Source organism: Pagrus major, chromosome 9, assembly GCF_040436345.1.
Source record: "Pagrus major chromosome 9, Pma_NU_1.0".
Lineage (NCBI taxonomy): Eukaryota > Metazoa > Chordata > Actinopteri > Spariformes > Sparidae > Pagrus > Pagrus major.
Window position 1 is genome coordinate 11,329,532 of NC_133223.1, and position 21,081 is coordinate 11,350,612.

The 21,081-nt window shown below is 40.0% G+C and overlaps 1 protein-coding gene across 3 annotated transcripts in view; it reads left to right on the forward strand.

The window, feature by feature from the left end:
* fgf14 (fibroblast growth factor 14) overlaps nt 1-21,081 on the forward strand; it is a 125,552-nt gene that overhangs the window by 93,232 nt on the left and 11,239 nt on the right. For all 3 annotated transcript variants that reach the window (XM_073473768.1, XM_073473770.1, XM_073473769.1), the window contains exons 2-3: nt 1,507-1,617; nt 2,815-2,918. In XM_073473768.1, coding sequence (XP_073329869.1) covers nt 1,507-1,617; nt 2,815-2,918 — 215 coding nt within the window. The remainder of the gene's footprint in view (nt 1-1,506; nt 1,618-2,814; nt 2,919-21,081) is intronic.

A 21,081-nucleotide genomic window follows, 5' to 3' on the forward strand; every position in this document is an offset into this window, starting at 1 on the left:
AGCTACCTAATGCCATCACCCAACAGAGCCATTTTAGAAGAGACCGCCTTGAGCTGTACACTGATAGAAAAAAAAAAATCCTCTCTGTGCCCTCAGCAAGACCTCTCGAGTTCTCCACTATGGCCATGCTCTGTCTTTTTTTCTTTCCTTCTGTCTCTCTTTCTCCCTCTCTCTCTCTCTCTCACACACACACACGCATACAGTTCCTTGCGAGGAGCATGGTTTAGGCTCAGGTGAACTTGATTGTTCACCTCCCCAGGGCTTTCTTGGAATGAAATCTGGTGTGATGGCTGTCTCTACAATAAGACTAATGTTGATGGTATATGACCCCGGTGGTCGTCCATACACACACACAAACACACACACGTACACACACACACACACACACACACACACACACACACACACACACACACACACACTCACACACACACACAGATGAAGAAATATTGCCGCGCTGCTTGAGCACAGACAATTTCTTTTCCTCAGACATCCCAATGTGCAGCCGAACGCAGGTTTATTAAAATGTATCCTTTTAAGTTTTCCATTCGTTCACTTTTGACATTTTCACTTTTCCCCCCTGTTATTACAAACTCGCAAAATGCCAACTAAATTGAAACATGACTGGTTGAGCTGTAGTGGCGCTGGGCAATTTAACCCACAGCAGTGATTTATTTACAGTAGATATGTGGCTAATTCCCCTTTTGGGTCAGCTGGAAGGGACCCAGCACAGATGCTTTCAAATTCTACACACTGAGGACCCAGAGAGGGTGCTGTTGGGTTCATTATGGGAGTCAGGCGACCACAGATTAATTCTGCTGCCTATAATTGGATGGCCTATCTCTGAGCAGGGCAGGGCTTATGTGCCCAGAAAGTTGGCTGTGGGATTTGCCTGTGAACATACACAGGAGTCACCAAGTACTGTAAAGTAATTCTGCACAATGTGCTGTTTTGTAGTTAAAACCCATCAAACAACAAAACAAAATGGTACGACATCTTTGCTATATTAAAGGAGACATATTGTGCTCATTTCAGGTTGATAATTTTATTTTGGGTAACTACTAGAATAGGTTTACATGCTTTAATGCTCAAAAAACATAGTTTTCTCATACTGTCCTGTTATTCCCCCTTCGTCTGAACACTCTTTTTAAGTCTGCTCCGATTGGTCAGTTTGCACACGCCTGAGCCAGGACCGCTAACAACAGAGCAGCTTTGCAAAATTAATTCTTACATACCAAACTAGCTGCTAGGCATAAATTGTGCAAATGTGTGACTTTGTGATGTAGTGTGATGTCAAGAAGTCACGGAATTAAAGGCGGGACTACTGACAAGGTGTTTAAAGAGCAGTGTTTTCTTTGGGAGAGGGGAGCTTCTGTTGGTATGGACTTTGACCCTTTGAACTTTTAAGACCTTTTACATGTACAGAAGAAGAACATGTGTAACACACTGAATGTGCTAATTGCTAATGTTTCCCCCCTGTTCTTTCTCCCTCTTTCTCTCCTACAGATCCCCAGCTCAAGGGTATAGTGACCAGGTTATATTGCAGGCAGGGATACTACTTGCAAATGAACCCCGATGGCTCTCTTGATGGGACCAAGGATGACAGCAGTAATTCCTGTGAGTACCTTGACAGTGTCAGTCTTGAAACGTTTGATGAATTGCTAACAGAGGACACTGTGAAATGTAAATTAACATTTAGTATCGTTCAGAACTATCAAGTTATCGGTAAAATCTGTGTAAGTTCCTCGAGCGCAAAGGTTGTTTTCCTAAGTCTTGCTCACTTCCTGGTAGATTTATCCCTCAAGTGCAGGAAACGAACCAGTGACCTTCCAGTCATGCCTCTCTAACCTTCAGTATCTTCCCTCATTTTTCAGCCTTTAGAGCCAAAATGTCTTCTCAAATTGCAGCAGCTATAGGATCACACAGATTTATCCTCCTCTCTGAGAGGGAAAGTGGACCAAGAAACAGTAGGCTTATCGGGGAGAAAAGGGTATTATTAGCTTGATCTGGCACTGCTCCTCTAGCGCTCCAGGCTAGGTGGTTAATTTGATTCCAGTGCTTGGTGCTAACTCTAGCCTGACACTCTACATTGTGTCACTAACTCCTGTCAGCATGAGGAGATATGGCACATGTCACATCTGATAGGCTGAAGGGACTTATTGAAACAGTGGGCAAAGCATGAAGTGTGCACAGGGGATATATCATATCATTAAAACTCTGAGATGAATCCAAAGTTTGGCACTGACTGCTCCACATTTTTGGAGTTGGCCAAAAGCCACCAAAAACCAATGATCACGTAGTATTTCTCTCAGCCTTTCCCAGGCTCCAATCCTGCCAATACCAATTACTTACAGGGTCAGCGGGGGTCATTACGTGCCTTTAAATCTCCCATATACACACACTTAATGTCACAGCCAGGCCAGTGCTATTGTTCTCACCAGTACAAACAAAAGCTATTACCTACCAGGCCCAAGGAGTCTGCTACAACAACAAAAGGGCTATTAGATCTGCCACGCACCAGTGGTGGCCCCAATTACAGCTACTTCTCAGGTAGCTCTGGGTGGCCGCAGCGATGCTAGGCCAAGCAGCAATTCATCTTCGCCGATTACCGAAATGCAACAGCTAGCAAATTGTATTATCCCTACTTTGTGAAGCATTAGTGATAGGCAGCTTGCATTTGGATGATGAATTACATGATAATTTAATTTTTCAGTGTGTTTAATGTTTATTCAATGGTTAGGTCTGTCTGATCAATGGTTTGTGGTAATATTTTATGTATGGGTGTGTTTGCCTCTTCAAATGTGTGTTTTTCAGCTTTGTTCAACCTTATTCCTGTGGGCCTCAGAGTTGTCGCCATTCAGTCCGTGAAGACAGGGTTATACATCGCCATGAACGGGGAGGGCCATCTGTACACATCAGTAAGCAGTCTATTCTATTTTTATTTTATAGACCGTATTCACATGGCAGCCATTTCCATTTGACTGCACGCTCAAGGGTCGTACAGTCGTGTTTCAGGTTGCAAGTTGTATAAACATAAGAATCTGACAAACAAACAAACATTTTATGGCTTCAGGGTGCCCCAGTAGCTCAGTTGATAGAGTGTGTCCTCACTGCAGTGGCTTAGGGTTCGAATCTGAGCTGTGCTGCATTTTTGTCCCATTTCCTATCATCTTTCAGCTGTTCTATTGAATAAAGCCATGAAAAAAAGTAAAAATAATAATAATAATAATAATAATAATAATAATGATAATAATGATAGTAAATACAAACCATATCACACCTTCCTGATTGATCAGCAACTGAAAAGACAAAGTATGGTGAAAATCTGGAGAGTCATCGGGCCATATTTCAAGGTAAAACAACATATAAGGTAATCCAGTAACTACAGGTAGACAGCTAACGTTAGCATTCAACCATTTCTTAGCTAGTGTTACCTTTTGAATGTGTTGCACGGTATGAGAAAATAAAGTAACGTTATCTGATGAAGCAGGAATATCTTGCAAGTCTCTTCATGCCACACAAAACACTCACTGTTAAGTGCTTGAACACACTTTTGTGTATATACTGTGTATGGACACAACACAGAAATATGTGTTCCAGTTACAATAATGTCACAAAACATTACTGACTCAACCTGACCATTTCTGAGGTGGTGAAGAGAAAACAAGACAGTTCACGTTAGCTAAATTGATGTGTTTCACTTACAGGCTTAAATAAATGTGTCCAACGTGCTTGTGCAATATTTCAGAATTGATTCACCATCTTTCCTGTCATATTGTGTACCACTATCAAATGATAATATTAGCTACAGTAGGAGGTGGTTAGCTCTACTGGTATCTAATGGGCCATCAAATATGTCATTTAACCTTGAAATATGGCCCCTGGATTTTTACTATCCATTGTCTTTTCAGTAGCTGATCAATCAGGAACCGATAAAATGATAATAATTTGTCATACCTGGAACACAGCTGTGGGAAAGTTGAGCTTACCACCCTAAGGGGAAAATGGCCGTTGTGTGATTAAGGTCCACTGAGCATGAAAAATGAACTTAAATATGTATAAACATAAGTGCATGCAAAAGCCTGCATAACACACAATCACAAAGTATTATACTAAATATGCGTATTGATTTAAGTTTGTATCTGTACTGTGGGTTTTACATATAAGAAAAAAAACAGATTCAGATATACATGTAGATATACGGTAGGTAAATTCATCAATTCTCACAGCACGCAAGACACTACTCCCAATAAGGGGGGGTGAACATGTCTCAGATATTTACCACATTTGCAACAGGATAATTGCATTTCACTGAAGGTTAGGGTCCCATTAAGCATAAATTCTTGCATACAGGTTTCTACTCATCTGGTTAAATGCCCCCAGAGTTTTCATTCCATATGAATAAACCAGTTACATCAGGTGACATAATTCAGGAGGAGCACACATTCGCAGTCTCACATGGGATCTGCCTCCCTGCCATTACACAGTATATTACAAAGTGTCAATCTTTTGCTCTATAAAAGTGAATTAGATGTGTGCTGCTGGCAGAGAGTGCAGTGATGCTGAGACACATATGTTTAGCATAATGCAAACCATACCTTGAAGGAAATAAAATGCAGCGCCGTTTCTGACCGGAGTTTAGACATCTGAGGAGCAGCCATTCTTTTTCACTTTGTACTCACCCACCGTTATTGACTTCCTCTCTTCAAAATAAACTAGGCCTCTGCAGGCTAGACAGCCAAGGGGCCGATAAGACCTCGCCCAGCACAGATAGTGCTTCTTGTCTCACTCCTCCACTCTGTCCTCTCGCAGTCATTCAAATCAATCAGCTGTAAGAGCAATGGGAGTAGTGCTCCTCTCTCAGACAGGAGTATCCATCAGAATCACTGTCCCTTCTTCCCTCCTCTGTCCTCATGTTCCTAATCCTCAGAGTGCGGAGCAGGAATTGCCATCTTATTCTTCATTCATTACCTTGGAGGTTTAGAGGGGCTACTTCTCTCACTGCACAATGCCCTGGTATTCCAGTGGAATTCTATAATACTTAATCACTGCTTTACCTAAGCCATGAATTGAAATTCATTTGCGGAGGATTGACCTAGAATCCTATGGATTTTGTTAAGGAATTGCACAGTAGGGATTATAAATTAATATATACTATGGGTGCACTGTACTGCATAACACACAAGACAACATAATTTGTACAGTTTGTTGATTGCACACAGTCTTTTTCCCTTGCAGATAAACTTCCAACGCATACCTGGAAATTAAATATAGAAAAATAGTATGCTGATTTTCATACCCAACTCCAAACCTTAATAGATGTATATGCTTTACGCAAGAAGTCCTTTTATTCATTTATTCAACATACTGTACAGGACAATAAAAGCAAAGGCAACAAAAGATATATTTGAGACAGGGTTAAAAATGGGCATCCAATCAGCTTTGAATAAAATCTTATGCGATAGATATAGGATAGTATTGCATTATATGAAATCTGAACACAACAATATGGGATTATTATTGTTTATACATATACACAACATGAATAATCTGTTTCTATGGTTCAGTGCTTCCTCTGCAAACAGTTGTATTATGGTGACATACATGAATACATTAATCTGCATAAGTCATAAATATGCCTACATAAATATCCAGGTATGTACATTACAAAAATAGTATAGAAAGCAGTCAAAGTAAATAATCAGTCGGCACTGAAATACATTTATATAATTTTCTGTTTTAATAGTAAAATAAAGGGACTAATTACTACATTTCATCAATCAAACTTGTGTAGTTCAATGATATTAAATGAATCTTTGACTTTGTATCGTGTATCTTGAAGCTAAAGTAACTATTTAAACACAAACTTGTCACATTCAATAACTTAGAGGAGTTTTGACGCCTTGAAGTTGATCACTGATGGTGTGGCGTCTCTGTAATGAGACTATTTTTGCGGAAACTCGTTACCAAGTGTTGATTGCCAGACCTGCGTTATAGCTGATAAATGCTGCTAATTGGCATTCGAGCTAACCTGGCGTCCTTATTTTGGCACAGTGTTTCTAAGTGTGATTATATTACTTCAAACCTTTTACCGCGAAATGTTTTTTGTTGTTTTGTCTGCTAGCTGCTGGACATGTTTAGTCCATGCAGAAGTGCTGTGTGAAGTGGGTTTCATCAAGCCGGGTCGGGGCCATGTGCTCCTTCAGCACAGTTTGCCCTGCTTCTCTCTTCACTCAGCTCCCCTGCTCCATTTGCAGCTTATTTTCCTGCTAATGGAGGTTCTGATCAGACCTCAACCATCCAGCCGCCCACTCAACGGTCTCTCTTTGCTCCTTGCTGTGTGAATTACTCCGGTAATGGCAGCCTTGTAAGATGTTCTTCATCCTCCTTCATCTCCTCCTCCCCTTCCTCCTCTGCCTCTTCTATCCTCTTCTGTAAGCAAGGTACAACCATTCCTCCCATTATCACTCTGTAAGAGCGGGCCTGGCAGTTGACCTTTTCTACCCATTAAGGGTATTTGATTATAGTGCACTCAGATTTTCAGAAACTACTTTGGAGGTTATATTAAAGCTAAAGAACATGTTGATTTGGAGTTGGTCTTTGTTCACAGTATGAAGGGAAAAACTGCAAAAAAAAACACCTTTATTTTTTTTTATTGAAAAAGTATTCTCTCTCAGTATGTCCTCATTTCTCTAAACCCTGCTCATTTTTTTTTTTAACCAGAACTTGGTCGGTTATTACTTTACTATATTAAATACATCACAGAGGCTTTAGCTATGATGACGTACTTTGATAATGAATTACATTCAATTTTTAAACAGATGAGGTGAATCAAAAGGAGAGTCCCACTCTTTCAGAAAATAAATGGAAAGCCCATTCAAGGCCTCTGGTAGTGCATCATATTCTTTTGTGTGAGACACCCAAGGCGCAGCGTATGGCTCGAATGACAGAGATAGCATCAAAGTGACTGTGCAGCCTGGCACAAAGGACACACCATGGAATAAAGGAGAGTTCAATCATCTCACCCCTTTTTAATCTGCTCCTTTTGTATCTGAGCCAATAAACTCCCGGCTAATTTCTCCTCCAGGCTTCTCCCTGGATCAGGCATTGCTTCTGAAATGTAATAAGAGGAGAGGAATTCTCCCAGCTTGTAGACGAGAGCAGAAACAGGACTTGTGGTAGTCTCTAGATAACTGTAATAAAAGTCTTTATACAAAAACAGACAAATTCAAATGAGATAAAACATGAAAACGTTAATTATTCTGTAGGGACTTTGGAGTTATTAAATCCCTAAAAGCAAACAAGGAAGTGTTGGATTGTGTAGTTTTGTTGCACATGATGAAATGATGGTGCCAGAGAATGCAACTCCCCGATGCTGATTTTGTTGTTTTTCTGTCCTGTTAATACAGTCTCCTACCATCTCTCAAGTGTAAAGGTTGGGCATTTCATGGTTGGCTGGTTTTCTTTAGAGCTAGTTCCCCATTCCCTCACTTCACTGGAGTCTCTCACTGCAGGCTGTCTTTATCAGGAGTCTGCACTTGTTAGTGCTACCTTTCATGATTGTCAAATTGACTTGCCACATCACTTGAGTGGTCCTTTCTAGAAATGAAATCCTTGAGAGGACCAATGTGGAGCAGTGCAGTGGCTTTAGCTTCACTTGTTAGAGGCTGTATCATCAGTCGTACGAACACAGAAGACTGAGGGCTTCTGTTTCCTGTGCAGCCCAATTCAGAATGTATGAAAGCACCAAGTTTGATATGAAGACTCCCCTCAGTTTGCATCAGTATGAAAAATGAAAGTGCATGGCGGCTGTGTGTAGGGAAGAATAGAAAAGAGCGGCTTATTCAGGAGTCAGTGGTGTGAAACCACAAGAGTCCTCGAAGAAGGCTGAAGTCAAGACTTGTCGGTGTTACAGTGTTTGGATGAAGGTTTCTGTTAAAAAATAGTGCCTCGGGTTGCTGGATATTTCTGTGCAAGCATAGTTATTACCATGTATGTTTTATATATATACTCATACAGCATGTCCAGTGAAGAGGGGCAGCGGGAGGGTATGTGTCTGTTTCCCCATCATACCCAGTTATTTGATATTTTCTCACCAACATTCTTATTCAACTTCCAACCTCTTAGGCCATTATTCTAATGCTACTCTCAAATGTTCTGCCTCAGAGGGATACCCTCCCATAGACGAACTTTGCTCCCTTGCTTTCATCTTCAGGTGTTGAGCAAAGACATGGCATTTCATAGCTTGAGAATTCAGTTTCACTTGATATTAAAATTAGCTTTCAGTGTGAGGTCACAGAAGATCAGGATATTTAATAAAGTCCAATTTGCAGTGTCATATCTTCTCTGTCTACTGTATTATGGATCTCTTGCATTTTTATAGTTAAGACAAAGAACAAGAAAGTCCAAAACAGAGAAGCTAATTTAGCTTCTTAGCTGTGTTGCACCGTACACTTTTATACAACCCTGATCCTTCTGCAAAAGAGACATTATTTGCTGATATTTACAAGACAAGAGTCAGTGTTACAATTATGTCTCTTGATCGAACCGCTTAAACTTATTATCTGCAAGTTGGCTTGCCTATTTGCATCTTTGTCGATAACCCTGCGAGAGTTCACGATGCCATCATTTCATTCAAATGTCCAAAACGACTAGACCTTTGTTATATATTCTGTTGAGTTGTGAACTTACATTGTCCCAAATGATTCGAACAAGGTTTAACTGTTCAAACCCAGAGAAAATCCTCATTTTATTTAACGTAATTTTGCATTTCGCTTTGCCGCCTGCCGCTTTAATTTCCAGGAAAACAACCTGATACGTCAGCGATTGAGAGAGTGAGATGGTGAACCTGACTAAACATGATGTGAAAAAAACGTTCACGTCATGTATATTTTCATGAGCAGTGGTGGATGTTTGCTTCACGGTATCATCAAACTACGTCTTTTGTTTTCATTGTTCAAACTGAAAGACCCCTATTGGCAGAAATTACCTACTGTGCATCTCGGTGTAAAGACTTTTCTACTTGGAGCGTATGGAGAGCATAAATATAAATACATCATCATCAACAGAGTTGTGACACCCCTTCACAAGCCACCATATGTACGAGCACACACGTGATGTTTCTATATGTGTGGAGGATACATGCGGCATCGGTGCTCAACAGATGGCTTCGCGTGAACATGTTCCGTTGGTGTTGATTGCAAACCTGTCATGAATGAAAATGATCTCCTGTATAGTTTCATGGGTGTTTTCTTGAAAGATAAACAATGAGGATGGGACGTCAGGGGCAACCCAGGTTCTTTTAATGCAAATGAAGCCTCCAACATAATCAGAAAAACAAGCATAAAGATCGACTGTAAAAAGCTTATTATAACTCAAATGTATGTGTCCTGTTAGGTGGCAACCTGTAGTAGCTGCAGTAATAATTACGACAGCAAAGAAGGAAGTCAGGTATAGTAGTATAAAAAGCAAAAACTCCAAGTTGGAGACTGATGGTTGGGTCAAACAAGCACAGTTTGTGACCAGTGTGAAACCACTGTGAGTTCTTAGCTTACTACTGTAGGGAAGTTAGGTCACATACTGTATGTTACACACCTGAAGTTATATATGTTGTGGTATATTTGTAACTGAACTAACATAACATAGTTGTTTTAAGCCAAACCACAATGATTTTTGCTGAACCTAACCAAATAGTTTCAGTGCCTAACCCTAACCAAACCTATCAAGTAGTTTAATTAACTAAACGCAACTAAGTAGTTTAAGTACCTACACCTAACCAAACCTAACCAAGTAGTTTTAGTGCCAGAACCTAACTAAGTACTGTCTTTGCCTGAACGTAACCAAACTGCGAGAGTACGGCAATGTTCTGGTACGCATGCTGGTACACTGCATTGGTCATGCTGTTTTTGGGAAGGGTGATATGTTGTTTTTGGAGTCCCAGGCAATTGACCTGTTCAGTTGTTAGGGTATGAGGATGTGTTGCTTTAACCACAAGATAATAATAATAATATTTTCACATTCCCACAGATCTCTTGTACCTATAGTAATTACTTAGATGATTTTCCCTCCAGAGGAGTGTCAGTCTCAGAGTTGAGGTGGGGGGAGTCTCATTATCTCCAAAGCGTTGCTCTCTCTTGCCTTTAATGCAGTGTCAGTGTCAGGAAAGGTGGTGGTCATTAATGAACAACAAGGTCAGAGGTTGGCGTCAAAGCTGAACTGGTGAACTGTTGGTCTAGAGACGCTAAGAATAGACAGACCGGTCCTTCAGCCATTTGATATCACTGTTGTCATTAATGGCTTTATAATGAACGGACGCTCTTGGCTTGTTATAAAATCGTACAGGTCAGAAAATGCACATTATTTTGCAGAATGAGTTCAAAGTGCTCTGTGGAGTTGGATTGAAGAGTGTTGCATCAGAGTAGTGCGCTACCCACCATAAAGCAGGGAGTCCCCCTCTGCAGTGCTTTACCTGTAGGGATTATGCCTCTCTGAACAATAAATCATAAATACCCAACGCAGCTGATTTGTCCTCTGTCTCTTTCCAGGTCAACAGCTTAATGTCTATTAATATCACATCTCCCCCTGTTCCTCAATCACTTCGTTATTCCCCTGTTTATTTAAAGGCAATTAAAGAGTCGACAAGTGCAGCTGTTTTCTGAATCACTGGTTTACATGACACATATGATTTACCGTAAAGCAGTGAAGTGTCTGAATGTGCTAGGAGGAATATTAGGACGTCCAGAATGTTTCCATTAACCTGCCAAGTTGTGTATTGTACATTTACCAGTAAGTGAGGGGCTCTTTAAATTTTAAATCAGATGTTTTTGCTGTGAGGATTGTTACAGCAATGGTTCTCAAGGTGGGGCCAGGGACCCCCAAGGGTCCTTGAGGTGGTTTAAGGGGGTAACATTAAAGGGGAATACTGTATTTTCATTATAATCCCATCCATTATCAACACAGTGACAGATTTATGACTATTTCAGTCATGCGTTTCATACACTCTGTAAAAAAACATCTTAAAGCAAGCTTTTAACAGATGGGAACCTGAGACAAAGTCCTAAAATCCTACCCTTTCATCAAATTAATTTTAGAGCATAGAGTTAGTTCAGGCAGAGCTCTGACACTGTGGGTGTCTAACATGCTTGCACATAACTTCAACTTGTAGGAACATTTTGCATTTACAGTGCATAAAAAGAAAGCTGCATTATAACTTCATTTGAACTACTGACTGTATAAAATATGGACAGAGCATCCAGGTCTCAAAAGTGAAGCCAATGCAGAAGTGCTTTAAAACTGCATTCTTTCTAATGATCAGCAGGGGGCGACTCCACGGGGGCGAGTTTGTTATTTTAAAAAAAGACAAACTCTGATTGTATGTAATGACCCTACTTCTTACTTGATTTGCTACCTCAGATTTCTAATGCATTTTGTGGCCTTAATCACAAGTTTCAAAATGTCTTAAATACAGCATTATTGTTCCATTTAGAGTACAATAGATGGTAAAGGGTATGCTTTAGGGCATGGCTACCTTGAGATTGACAAGGCACTACCACGGTTTGTCCTCGGGTTCTCAGCCAGATACGATCAGGATTTCAAACCAATGGGTGATGTCATGGTGCATTTACATTTGTTTTGAACTTAGTTAAATCTCAACAAAGTGACAAGCTGATTTTAATAGGTTTTTACGAGAGATGTCATACATTTTTCATATGATGACTCACCTGCTGTAGTCACTCTTTGAACGGCTCCATTTTGCATAATTAGTTTTTCCATTAAATTTATTTTCTCTATCTCAGTCCTGCAAAATGCCCCTTTTCTTGCGAGCCAGTGTTGTTCTGTAAAGTTGCACAGCTTTAGGAATGTGCATGCTGGCTTCCTTGAGAGCCTGCACAAGCCTCTGTGAGCTTCCCAGAAATCCCATTTCTGCATCTCTAAAGTTGTTTATCTATATCTTCATAGGAGCATGTTCCGGCTGTATTTCTCCCCCCTGAGTGGGCTGACTTTCTACCGTGGTGGCCATCAGCCAAATATCGATCTGTCAGCTAGAGCTTACGCTGAATCTCCCTCATCCATCTGCGATAATCCTTACATCTCTATTAAAATGGAGTAGCCAAAAACACACAAACAGTAGTTAGTCTGCATGGTATGGATGCTGCAGAGATAGCTATAAATTATGTTCTGCTGACAGGTAATGGGGGAGCAGGAGACAGGAAGGAATACAAATACTGCATCGACTGGTTGGGAGAGGGAGAGTATGGAGAGAAAAAAGGGAGAGAGGGAACTCTGTGATGTGTTGGGGGGGGGGAAGCCCTGCCGTGGTCAATATAATCAGTGTAGCATGCAGGCAACCACTGCTTGTTGGCCCCGTTTGTCTGCTGCTCTTTTTGCTTAAAGCTTTCAACACATAGAGCCTCTTAATACCTTCACCTTCCCCCTGATATCTCCACTAAGTGCCTGCATCATAAGATACCAGAGAAGACGTTACAAATGGTACTAAATTGCATTTTTGATTCAATATTTGATCACCACAAGTGATCATAGTTTATTGTCTCACACGGCGTGCGTTAATCGAATATGATGTCTTTTTTGAGTGCTTGAGTCAAGTGCTTTCAGTCATGAATTAATTAAATAACAAACTGAAAAAAATTACAATTTTGAAGGCCATTTGAGAATATTAAAAGTAAACATCAAAAGGTTTTTATGGGTGATTAGCCATGATTCATTCATTTGGAACATCAAAAATGTAATTATATGTCAAAATGTACATTTATATTTGCTAAATTTTAATTTCTGGCATTTAAAAAAGATACTTTTGATCTGCCACAGCTGACTTCTCATAGCTGTCTTCCGATATCGACTATGTTGTCCCTATCTGTTTCTGTCTTGGTAAATTCACCGTTTCTAGCAATGATTTGGCAATATCACAATGTTATATATTTATTTAGAAAAACCTGCAAAAAACACAGACATTTATAATTATTATTTTTTTGTCTTTTGAGTGACACACTTACCATTAGTGTCAGGAGCTCAGCCAAATAAAACAGTGCACTTCAAATTTACATTCACAACTGCTGCACAACAAAGATGTTAAGGTCTGAAGTGCATATTGGCCTCCAGCCTTCCCCGTTGAAGGGGACTGAAGGACTACAGTGAAAGGCTTTTATTAAAGGAATAAAACTCTCAAATAGCGCTCGCTGTCCAATACAAACAGAATATCAGATAACAAATGTTCGAACTGTTGATGAGGTTCTGATGCATGTCTACACCTGCAGGATGCTGCCTGTCTGCAACTGTACTAATACTTTATCAAGTCTATCTCACTTCTGTAGTGAAAGCTTCGATGCACAGTTGCTTGTTGTCTCTCCAGCAGCTGCCTTTGTCACACTCTCAACCATCTGATGAGGTGCCTGCAACTATTACTGCAGCGATTATATAAGTTATCACCTGTGCAGCAGTTCACTGTTGATGACTGTGCTAAAGTTGCTCACTCTTTGCATAGACGTGTCACATCTCTTAGGTGAAATGATGATGTTTGCCAACCAGATACGGGCATGATACTCTTTGGGAACAGTCGTAATTTGGAAGGTACAAGGCCCAATAATCTTTCATAAGCAGTGACCACTTTCTACATTTGGGACGCACCCCAGTGCCACTGTAACCTAGCAACCACCGCTGTGTGCATTCGTTTTGTGTGATGTGTTTGTGGTTGTTTATTTGCTCGTCAACGAAATAACTTTCCAAACCGAGGAATTCAATCAGAAAAAACAATTTTTCAAGAAACACATTTCACAAAATCACATTTAAGATGGTGCTTTATACCTCAGCAATTTACAGACATGAATCATTCATCCCTGATGCCTGTGAGCCCTCCACTCATTCCTCTAATAATTAACTATTAGTTAATTACTATAAGTCATACATTTTCTCGTAAGTGATTAGTATCACTCACTGATTGAGAAATGTGTTGTTTTTATAATCTGTGATCCAATCCGCCACTTTTACTTTTTAATTGGCAACCCGCAACATTTTTTCCTATCCAGCGCTTTTTGCCTAATATCTCCCTGTTTCCACTGCTATTGTCTGAATTTTATTGTTTTCCTTTGAAACAGTTTGAAAAATGCATGTTTCAGCAGTGGGCCTTTATACTGCTTAGATTCAGGCCACTTGTGATAAATAAACAAAGGCACATTTTTCTCTTGCCCATTTTTGTTGTTTAGTGTGAGTGTAAGTATGTGTTTACACGATGGAGCAGCAGAAATTAAGGAGAAACAGAAGAAGTGTAGGCGCGAGGACCAGATAATTCTAATTTCTTTGTTCCTCTCTGAGACCCACAGAGGATATGTTAGTATGTAGATATGCAGATGGCATTATTGTCATTTCTCTATGAATACATATTGCTGTAGCTATCAGAGCAAACACGTCTAGCTTGTTCACTGTATTAATGACCCTGGTTCTAGCCTAATTGCTCTCCCAGTGTGTAAATGTCAAGCACCATGCAAATACAAATGGCACACTTGTGCTTGTTGCCTCAAGAGCGGTGTAATGTGCAAATGAACAGCGGAGAGACAAGGGCTCAAAAGCAACAAGTAGTCCTCAGGAATTCAGTATCCAAACAGTAATAGGACACTATCGCTATCACTGCAGGACACTGTCGCTTGCAAACTCACGTCAGATCGTGCACTTGACAGTCCTCTTTGCTACCTGTTGTGTAACTATGCTATCACAGTTAAGGCCTGTTTTTATACTCAGCCAGATGAGCCTGTTCAACCTTGTGGGAGTTTATTCTGTATGTGGTGGACATCAACCAATGTTCCAAAAGTATCTAGTATGAATTTCAGTTTATTAAACCTTGCATATGATAAAGATAAAACTTAAGAGAATTTATCAGTATTTTTTTTACATGATCAAATATCTAATATAGATAATATAGGTGGTAAAAATACCACATGGAGGTTGATTAAAGAAATACTGCACCGGTGCACCAAAACCACAAAGTGTTTTTATGCTAGCTTCAGCTTTAGCTAAATACTTTGCCTTAAACATTACCAACAGGTAAAACATGTTATTAATCTAGTGAAATATCTTAACATTTACTACATTGATTGACACCAAATGTTGTACAGACAATAAAGGTTCCCAGAGCATGAATTTTAATAATGATTAATGATTAGTGATTTTCTGACTTTTCCTTTAAGGCAACTGTCAGGCTCGCATTCATGATTTTGAGCAAAATGTCACAACAAACATCGGATGGACTGGCATAAAATTTCGAATAGACATTCATGCCCGCCCTAAGGTTGAATACCTGCAAAACCAACGACATCTTCAACGGTACCTAAGGTGGTGATAAACAGATGCTAGCATGTGAAAACGTGAACTAAACATGCTAAATTACAAATCCAGCCAAACATCATTATGCTAGCATTAGTAATGTGATGTCGGCTTTAGCTCAGGCAGGCAGCTGTGCGTTTAAGTACAAACTCACAGAGCCACTAGACTAGATCCGAGTCTTGTTTCTCTCAAATGTAAGCCCCAAGAAAAGATGTGACAGCACCTGCTTCAATTAATTTTAGGGGTTTCGGTGCATAATCAGTGATTCATTTGCATGTTCATCCCCCATTCTGTTGCTCAAAAGCTGTTCTGAGCTGTCTTTACTACAGGTGGACCTCATTTATTTGCTATAAACTGCAGTCATCATCAAATTTTCAGTCACTAAGTCTAAAGAACCTTTCATGAAATGTTTTTTCTTGCTTGCTATGGAAAGTCGCCGTATACATTGAGGTTATCTACTGATGTTGGTTTACCCTTGATACTATTTAGCATCAAGGAATGATTCATAAAGAGAAATTCTGGAGGGTAAAGGCTATATTATTATGGCTCAAACCTCAAAAGGGCTTTTGTGTCATGCCCATGGGGTTGCAGGTTCAAGTCTTGCTCAAGCTGTTCTCTGTAGCCGGATCAAAGTGTGGGTGTATGTATGTATGTGAAGGATGGAGGTTCTCCTGCTGCGACAAAAAAGCCCTCAGTGTTCTGCCTGCCTGCAGGTGTAATGGCTACAGCCCTCTCTTTTCCGCCACAAGAATCCGTCTTCCTTTTCTATTTCCACCCATGAAATGAAAGTAACATTTTATCAAGCTTCACCCCTGCAGTTGTAAAAATCGATACAGTGAGAGGTCTTACAGAAGGGTTGTAAATCATAAAAATGAATTCTCTTAAATCTAAGCTAATCCTCTGTCTGCTGTGTCTATATGTGGTTCTTCACACTGAGCCAGGCAGTACAACAGCTACTGCCTGCAAGTTCAGGCACATTTGTGTTCACCTATGCATAGTAATACTCAGTTTCATTCCTCAAAAAAACAAAAAACTATTGAATATAAATATTATTCACTATTCAGACATCTGTGTGTAGTATTGTAGTATTTTTGTCCTTTAGTAAGAATAGCTCTGACCTGTAAATGTTTATAGCGGACAATATTGTGGTTACTGTGCTTACACCACAGCTTCAGTGCAGAGGCCAACAGGTCAGGAGGAGTTATTGTGTGATACGATACACCCACACGCTCAATACTACCAGAAAAGCTATTCATACCAGAAAACATGCACATGCACACAGAAGAAGGAGGCTTATGGCTCACAGATAAATAAAAAAAACAAGCAGCTGTTGAATATCTGCACTTTTAAACCTCATCGCACATTTTCCTGTTGTAACAAGTAACATACCTTATGTCCAGTAAGTCTTCTGCACATCTGCCCCCTCCATGTGGACACATGAAGGACACATTTGTCCGAATACCAACAAAGGACTCCACTTTAAAGGGTCTTGTATCAAATACGGGGATGTGGCAAGTTCCTAGATGGGGTCTTGATTTTCTCCACTTCAAGAGTTGATGAGAAGTAACAGGCAGGTAAAAGGACACTAATGCACCTCAGGCTGGGAGCTCGAGAGAGTTTTCCACAGGGGAAACGAGCAGTTTTGCTCCTGTACAACTGCAACCGCTTTGTGTTGTTTGTGCCTACGCTCCAAAGAGCATTTCCAAGAAATCTGGTCTTCTTGGAATCGATGCGTGAGGTTGTTGAAAGGGCGCCGCTTCGGATCTTGGAGCACAGATCTGCTGGAACCTGGAAAAAATCTGCAAGGGATGTTTGGAATGAAAAATGACCCTGATCTGAACCTGATGCTTTGTCACTGGGCTTCTGTGCTCATCGTAGGCTGTCCATAATAGACACCATGTATAATGGTAATTAGTCAGTGTAGCTGGTACCAGAACACCTTAGGTCAGAGAAAGATGATTGACTTTGTTGCCTGGTCATCAGATCTGCGTCTGTAGGTGTCAAACACTTCAGAAGAATCAGGACTGTCCATCGATTGTCACCTCATGGTGAGTTGGTTGAGGATGTGAGGAGGAATTCCTCTTGCATTTGGAAGAATTTTGGGAACATAGTATTCAAGTCTTCAATGTAGAGATTGCCATGGTGGAAATCTATACAGATTGCAAGAGACCCAGTAGCTTAAAGTTCACTCTGAAGCCCGGTTCAGGCCAAAAGTTTTCATCTGAATGAAACTGTTTTAGAATAGTATAGTTATCTAGAAACTATTTTTGCAGGAAAAATTTGCAGCAGTGTGAACCTGCCCATCTCAGCTCAACTCAAGATGGTTTACGGTGTCGCCTGCGACTTCGCTTGTCAAGTCGCCAGTGGCTGGTTTTCGAATGGTTTTCAAACTTTCAACAGTTAGTTAGAAGGAGGAAAGAGAAACCGTAGTGTTTGTATGACACAAGCCTTAATATTTGAATGCCCTCTGTGAAGAAATGCAGACGGAGCCTCTTTTAAAGATTATCTTTGAACTTTTAGGAATTTCACTATGTGTTATTAAAATGAGAAATTGATGAAAGACTGTGAATAGACACTTGACAGATTACATGTATTGGAATGATGCAAAAGAGCATCAGATAGTACAGCAGGATTTTGATCAGTCGCAGGTGAAGTATTGACTACATTCAGCACAGTATTCCCCAGATCAAATATGGCAGCTGATGGGCAGGCCGGCTGGTTCGTGATTCCTTTCTGGCTGACTGGTTGAATCACTCAGCCTTCCAGCTGTAGCCATGCCACATTTCATCCTCAGAGAGACTCAGACTGTTGGGGAATCCTCTACTGTCTTCCCCTCATGCACAGACACTCAGGCTGTGAGTGCTCTGGCTGCTTGTCAACAAGGTTTCAAAAGAGAAGGACACTGTGAAATGGCCTCTCTACAGTCAAATTTAAAAAATATCAAAGGAAAAGCAGGACTGTCTGTAACCAAATCCCTCAATCCTATTATATATTAAACCGGCCATTTGAAGAAATCACAGCTTTAATCTAGCTTTTTCATTCCATCTGTTCAGGTCTTCAGAATTACCACACTGTCATTCAAACATCTGGCTGTATGAGCAGCTGTAATCACACGCATGTGGTTGATACAAACGGGTTAACTTTTTATTAGGCCAACAGTAATAGTTACGTCTATTTGTGTAATGCTCTAGCATCCAGATTATGCACTGCACTACAACCACTGCCAGTGAATGACATCCTCGATGATGACCTGTGACATGCCTCTGAGAAAAACACAGACAGATGTAATCTGCTGGGCATGAATGATGTACAAACCTGGCACTCTAAATGTGGGTATAAATTGCATGTGGATGTGGACACCAAGAATAATCCTTTTTACACGGAAATATGGAAATTCCAGATAAGTTACCGTAAGAGCAAAGTACCTGCCAGAGATCCTATTGAACAAACTGACTGGAGAAAACAAGCAGGGGATGCTAATTTATGCAAGGAATGTGGAGTAGCAGTATCCAACAGGTGACAAACTGGAGGACAAGAATAGCAGTGCTGTATTCTGCAAACAGAGATATCGCACTGGAATTGCTCCCAAAAAGAGTGAGATGACACTAACCTGTGCTTCCAGTGAGATTGTAACAAAGGCCAAAGAAGATCTGAAGATTGCAGCACAGAAACATCAGTCTAGGCCTACTAGGAGCTTCTGTAATGACACTAATATACAGAAAACAAGCCGGCAGCCTTGTCAAAGACTTCAGTCACTCCGCTGTAAAAGAAAGGTGATCTTTAACTGCCTCATAACTCCAGAGCAATCAGAGTTGTAGATCTCTCACAACATCTGCAACTCAATGCTGCTTAACAGAATTTCCCATAATATTGAACCTATTCGATGATAAAAAACCAAAACAACTCCCGCAAATGCAGATCAAGACTGCCACAGATCGTTGCCCTCTGAAGAATCGTAGAAGAGCTGAGAATTTCTAAGTGAAAGGTGTCACTTGTATTAGTAGATTTCTCAAAAGCATTTGATGGCGTCGACAGAAAGATTATATTGCATAATGCTTCTGTGCTCTTATAGAGGACTAAAAGGACTAAGATTAAAGTTTTGTGAGAGACAAACAACATTAAACTGAGGATTTTTTAAAATTTAAAATAAATAGATAAATAAATAGAATAAAGTTAATGAGTGACATAGACTCCTAGCACACCATAGTGAATCAGAATTCCTGCAATATGATGATGATGATGATTACAAGAATATATAGATTATTGTGAATATCTAGGGGTTAAGAGGCTGACCAGGAAACAAAATAGTTAGTGAAGGTCAACCCCTTATATTTATACACACTAATTCAACTGTATAGAAATAGAGGGTATGGATTTTGCAGTGAGAATGTAATAAAATGTTTAAGGTGCCCACACCCTTTGACATGTGTGTTTAGACATTTTCAAAATCAAATTAGAGACTCTAATCCAGGTACAATTTTGACTGCCATGTAAGAGATACAATGATTGAGTCACCTAGAAAGAAAGACATCCTGATGCATCCTGCGGTGTAAGCAGCTGTGGATAACATTATTAGTAAAAAATAAAAATCCCCAATTAGTCAGACAGGTCCAAGATATTTTGTGCGCGCTTGTATTTGTGCTGTGACACAATTTCATGCTAAAACTGGTTACCAAAATTGCACCATACTCCATTTTATCTACATTAACGCAACCTCTGCTACGCAGTCAGTGTAAGGTGTCACTTTAGAGACACAAAATTGGCAAAAAGACAAACGAGCAAAAAATGCAGGTGTGCCTGATAAAAATGGCATCGCACCTGCGTTTGCTCTGCCTCTGCTTCTATGAAAATAGAGCACATTCGCCTTCTGCCATGCGAGGAAATGATTTGTAGTTACATCGACAGTTCAGCTCTTGCCTATTGGAAAGCAGAATTAGGTATGTGAGTAGTATGTGGTGTGGTAAAACCCCAAAGACAGCTATAAAAAATGATTTCCTGGATCAGGAGAGCAGGGCTTTTCTGACCTATCAGATGATGCTGTGATAAGATGTGGGGTTATCTTCGAAAGCAGGGGCCATTTATAACCTTCCAGTGACAGTACTGGATATGGCACGTTATACATTTTTGTGCATTTTTCGGTCTTGCGTGTCTCACTCGTGCACCTTCACACACACAAAAGCATTTTATGATATCACAATTTAAGTTTGAGGCTATTATCCTTGCTGTCACCAGAATCCCATAAAACCAAAACCAACAAGAAAAGTACTGAGAGACAGACTGTATGTGTTATTCAGCCTTAAGCTCATCTAACACCAAGTACCTCTTCACTACATGCACTACATATTGTTTAATTTAAAAAAAAAAAAAGCCACAGTTACTTCTTTGAACAGCTGGGCACTGTGGTTTTTGGCAAACGCCACTCAAACAGGAAAACAATCATTTATTTGTTTAGGGCTATTTTAAGTTGCGGATTAGTAAACAGTTGGTGTTAGTACTGTAATTATTTATGGCACCAGGACGTTGTGGGATGGGCCCACTGTGAAATTGGAACTAATTGATGATAGATTCATGTTGAATCAATTAATTGTTGGTTTAGATCTTTTTCATAGGACTTAATGACAATAAGAAATTTAATTAGATTAAATCAACAGCCTCATCCTTTAAATCTTCATTTTTTTTTTTTTTTTAACAAATGCTGGCTGATTTGTGGAATCCCTCGGTAACGCTTTATAATAACCATCACGGATAAAT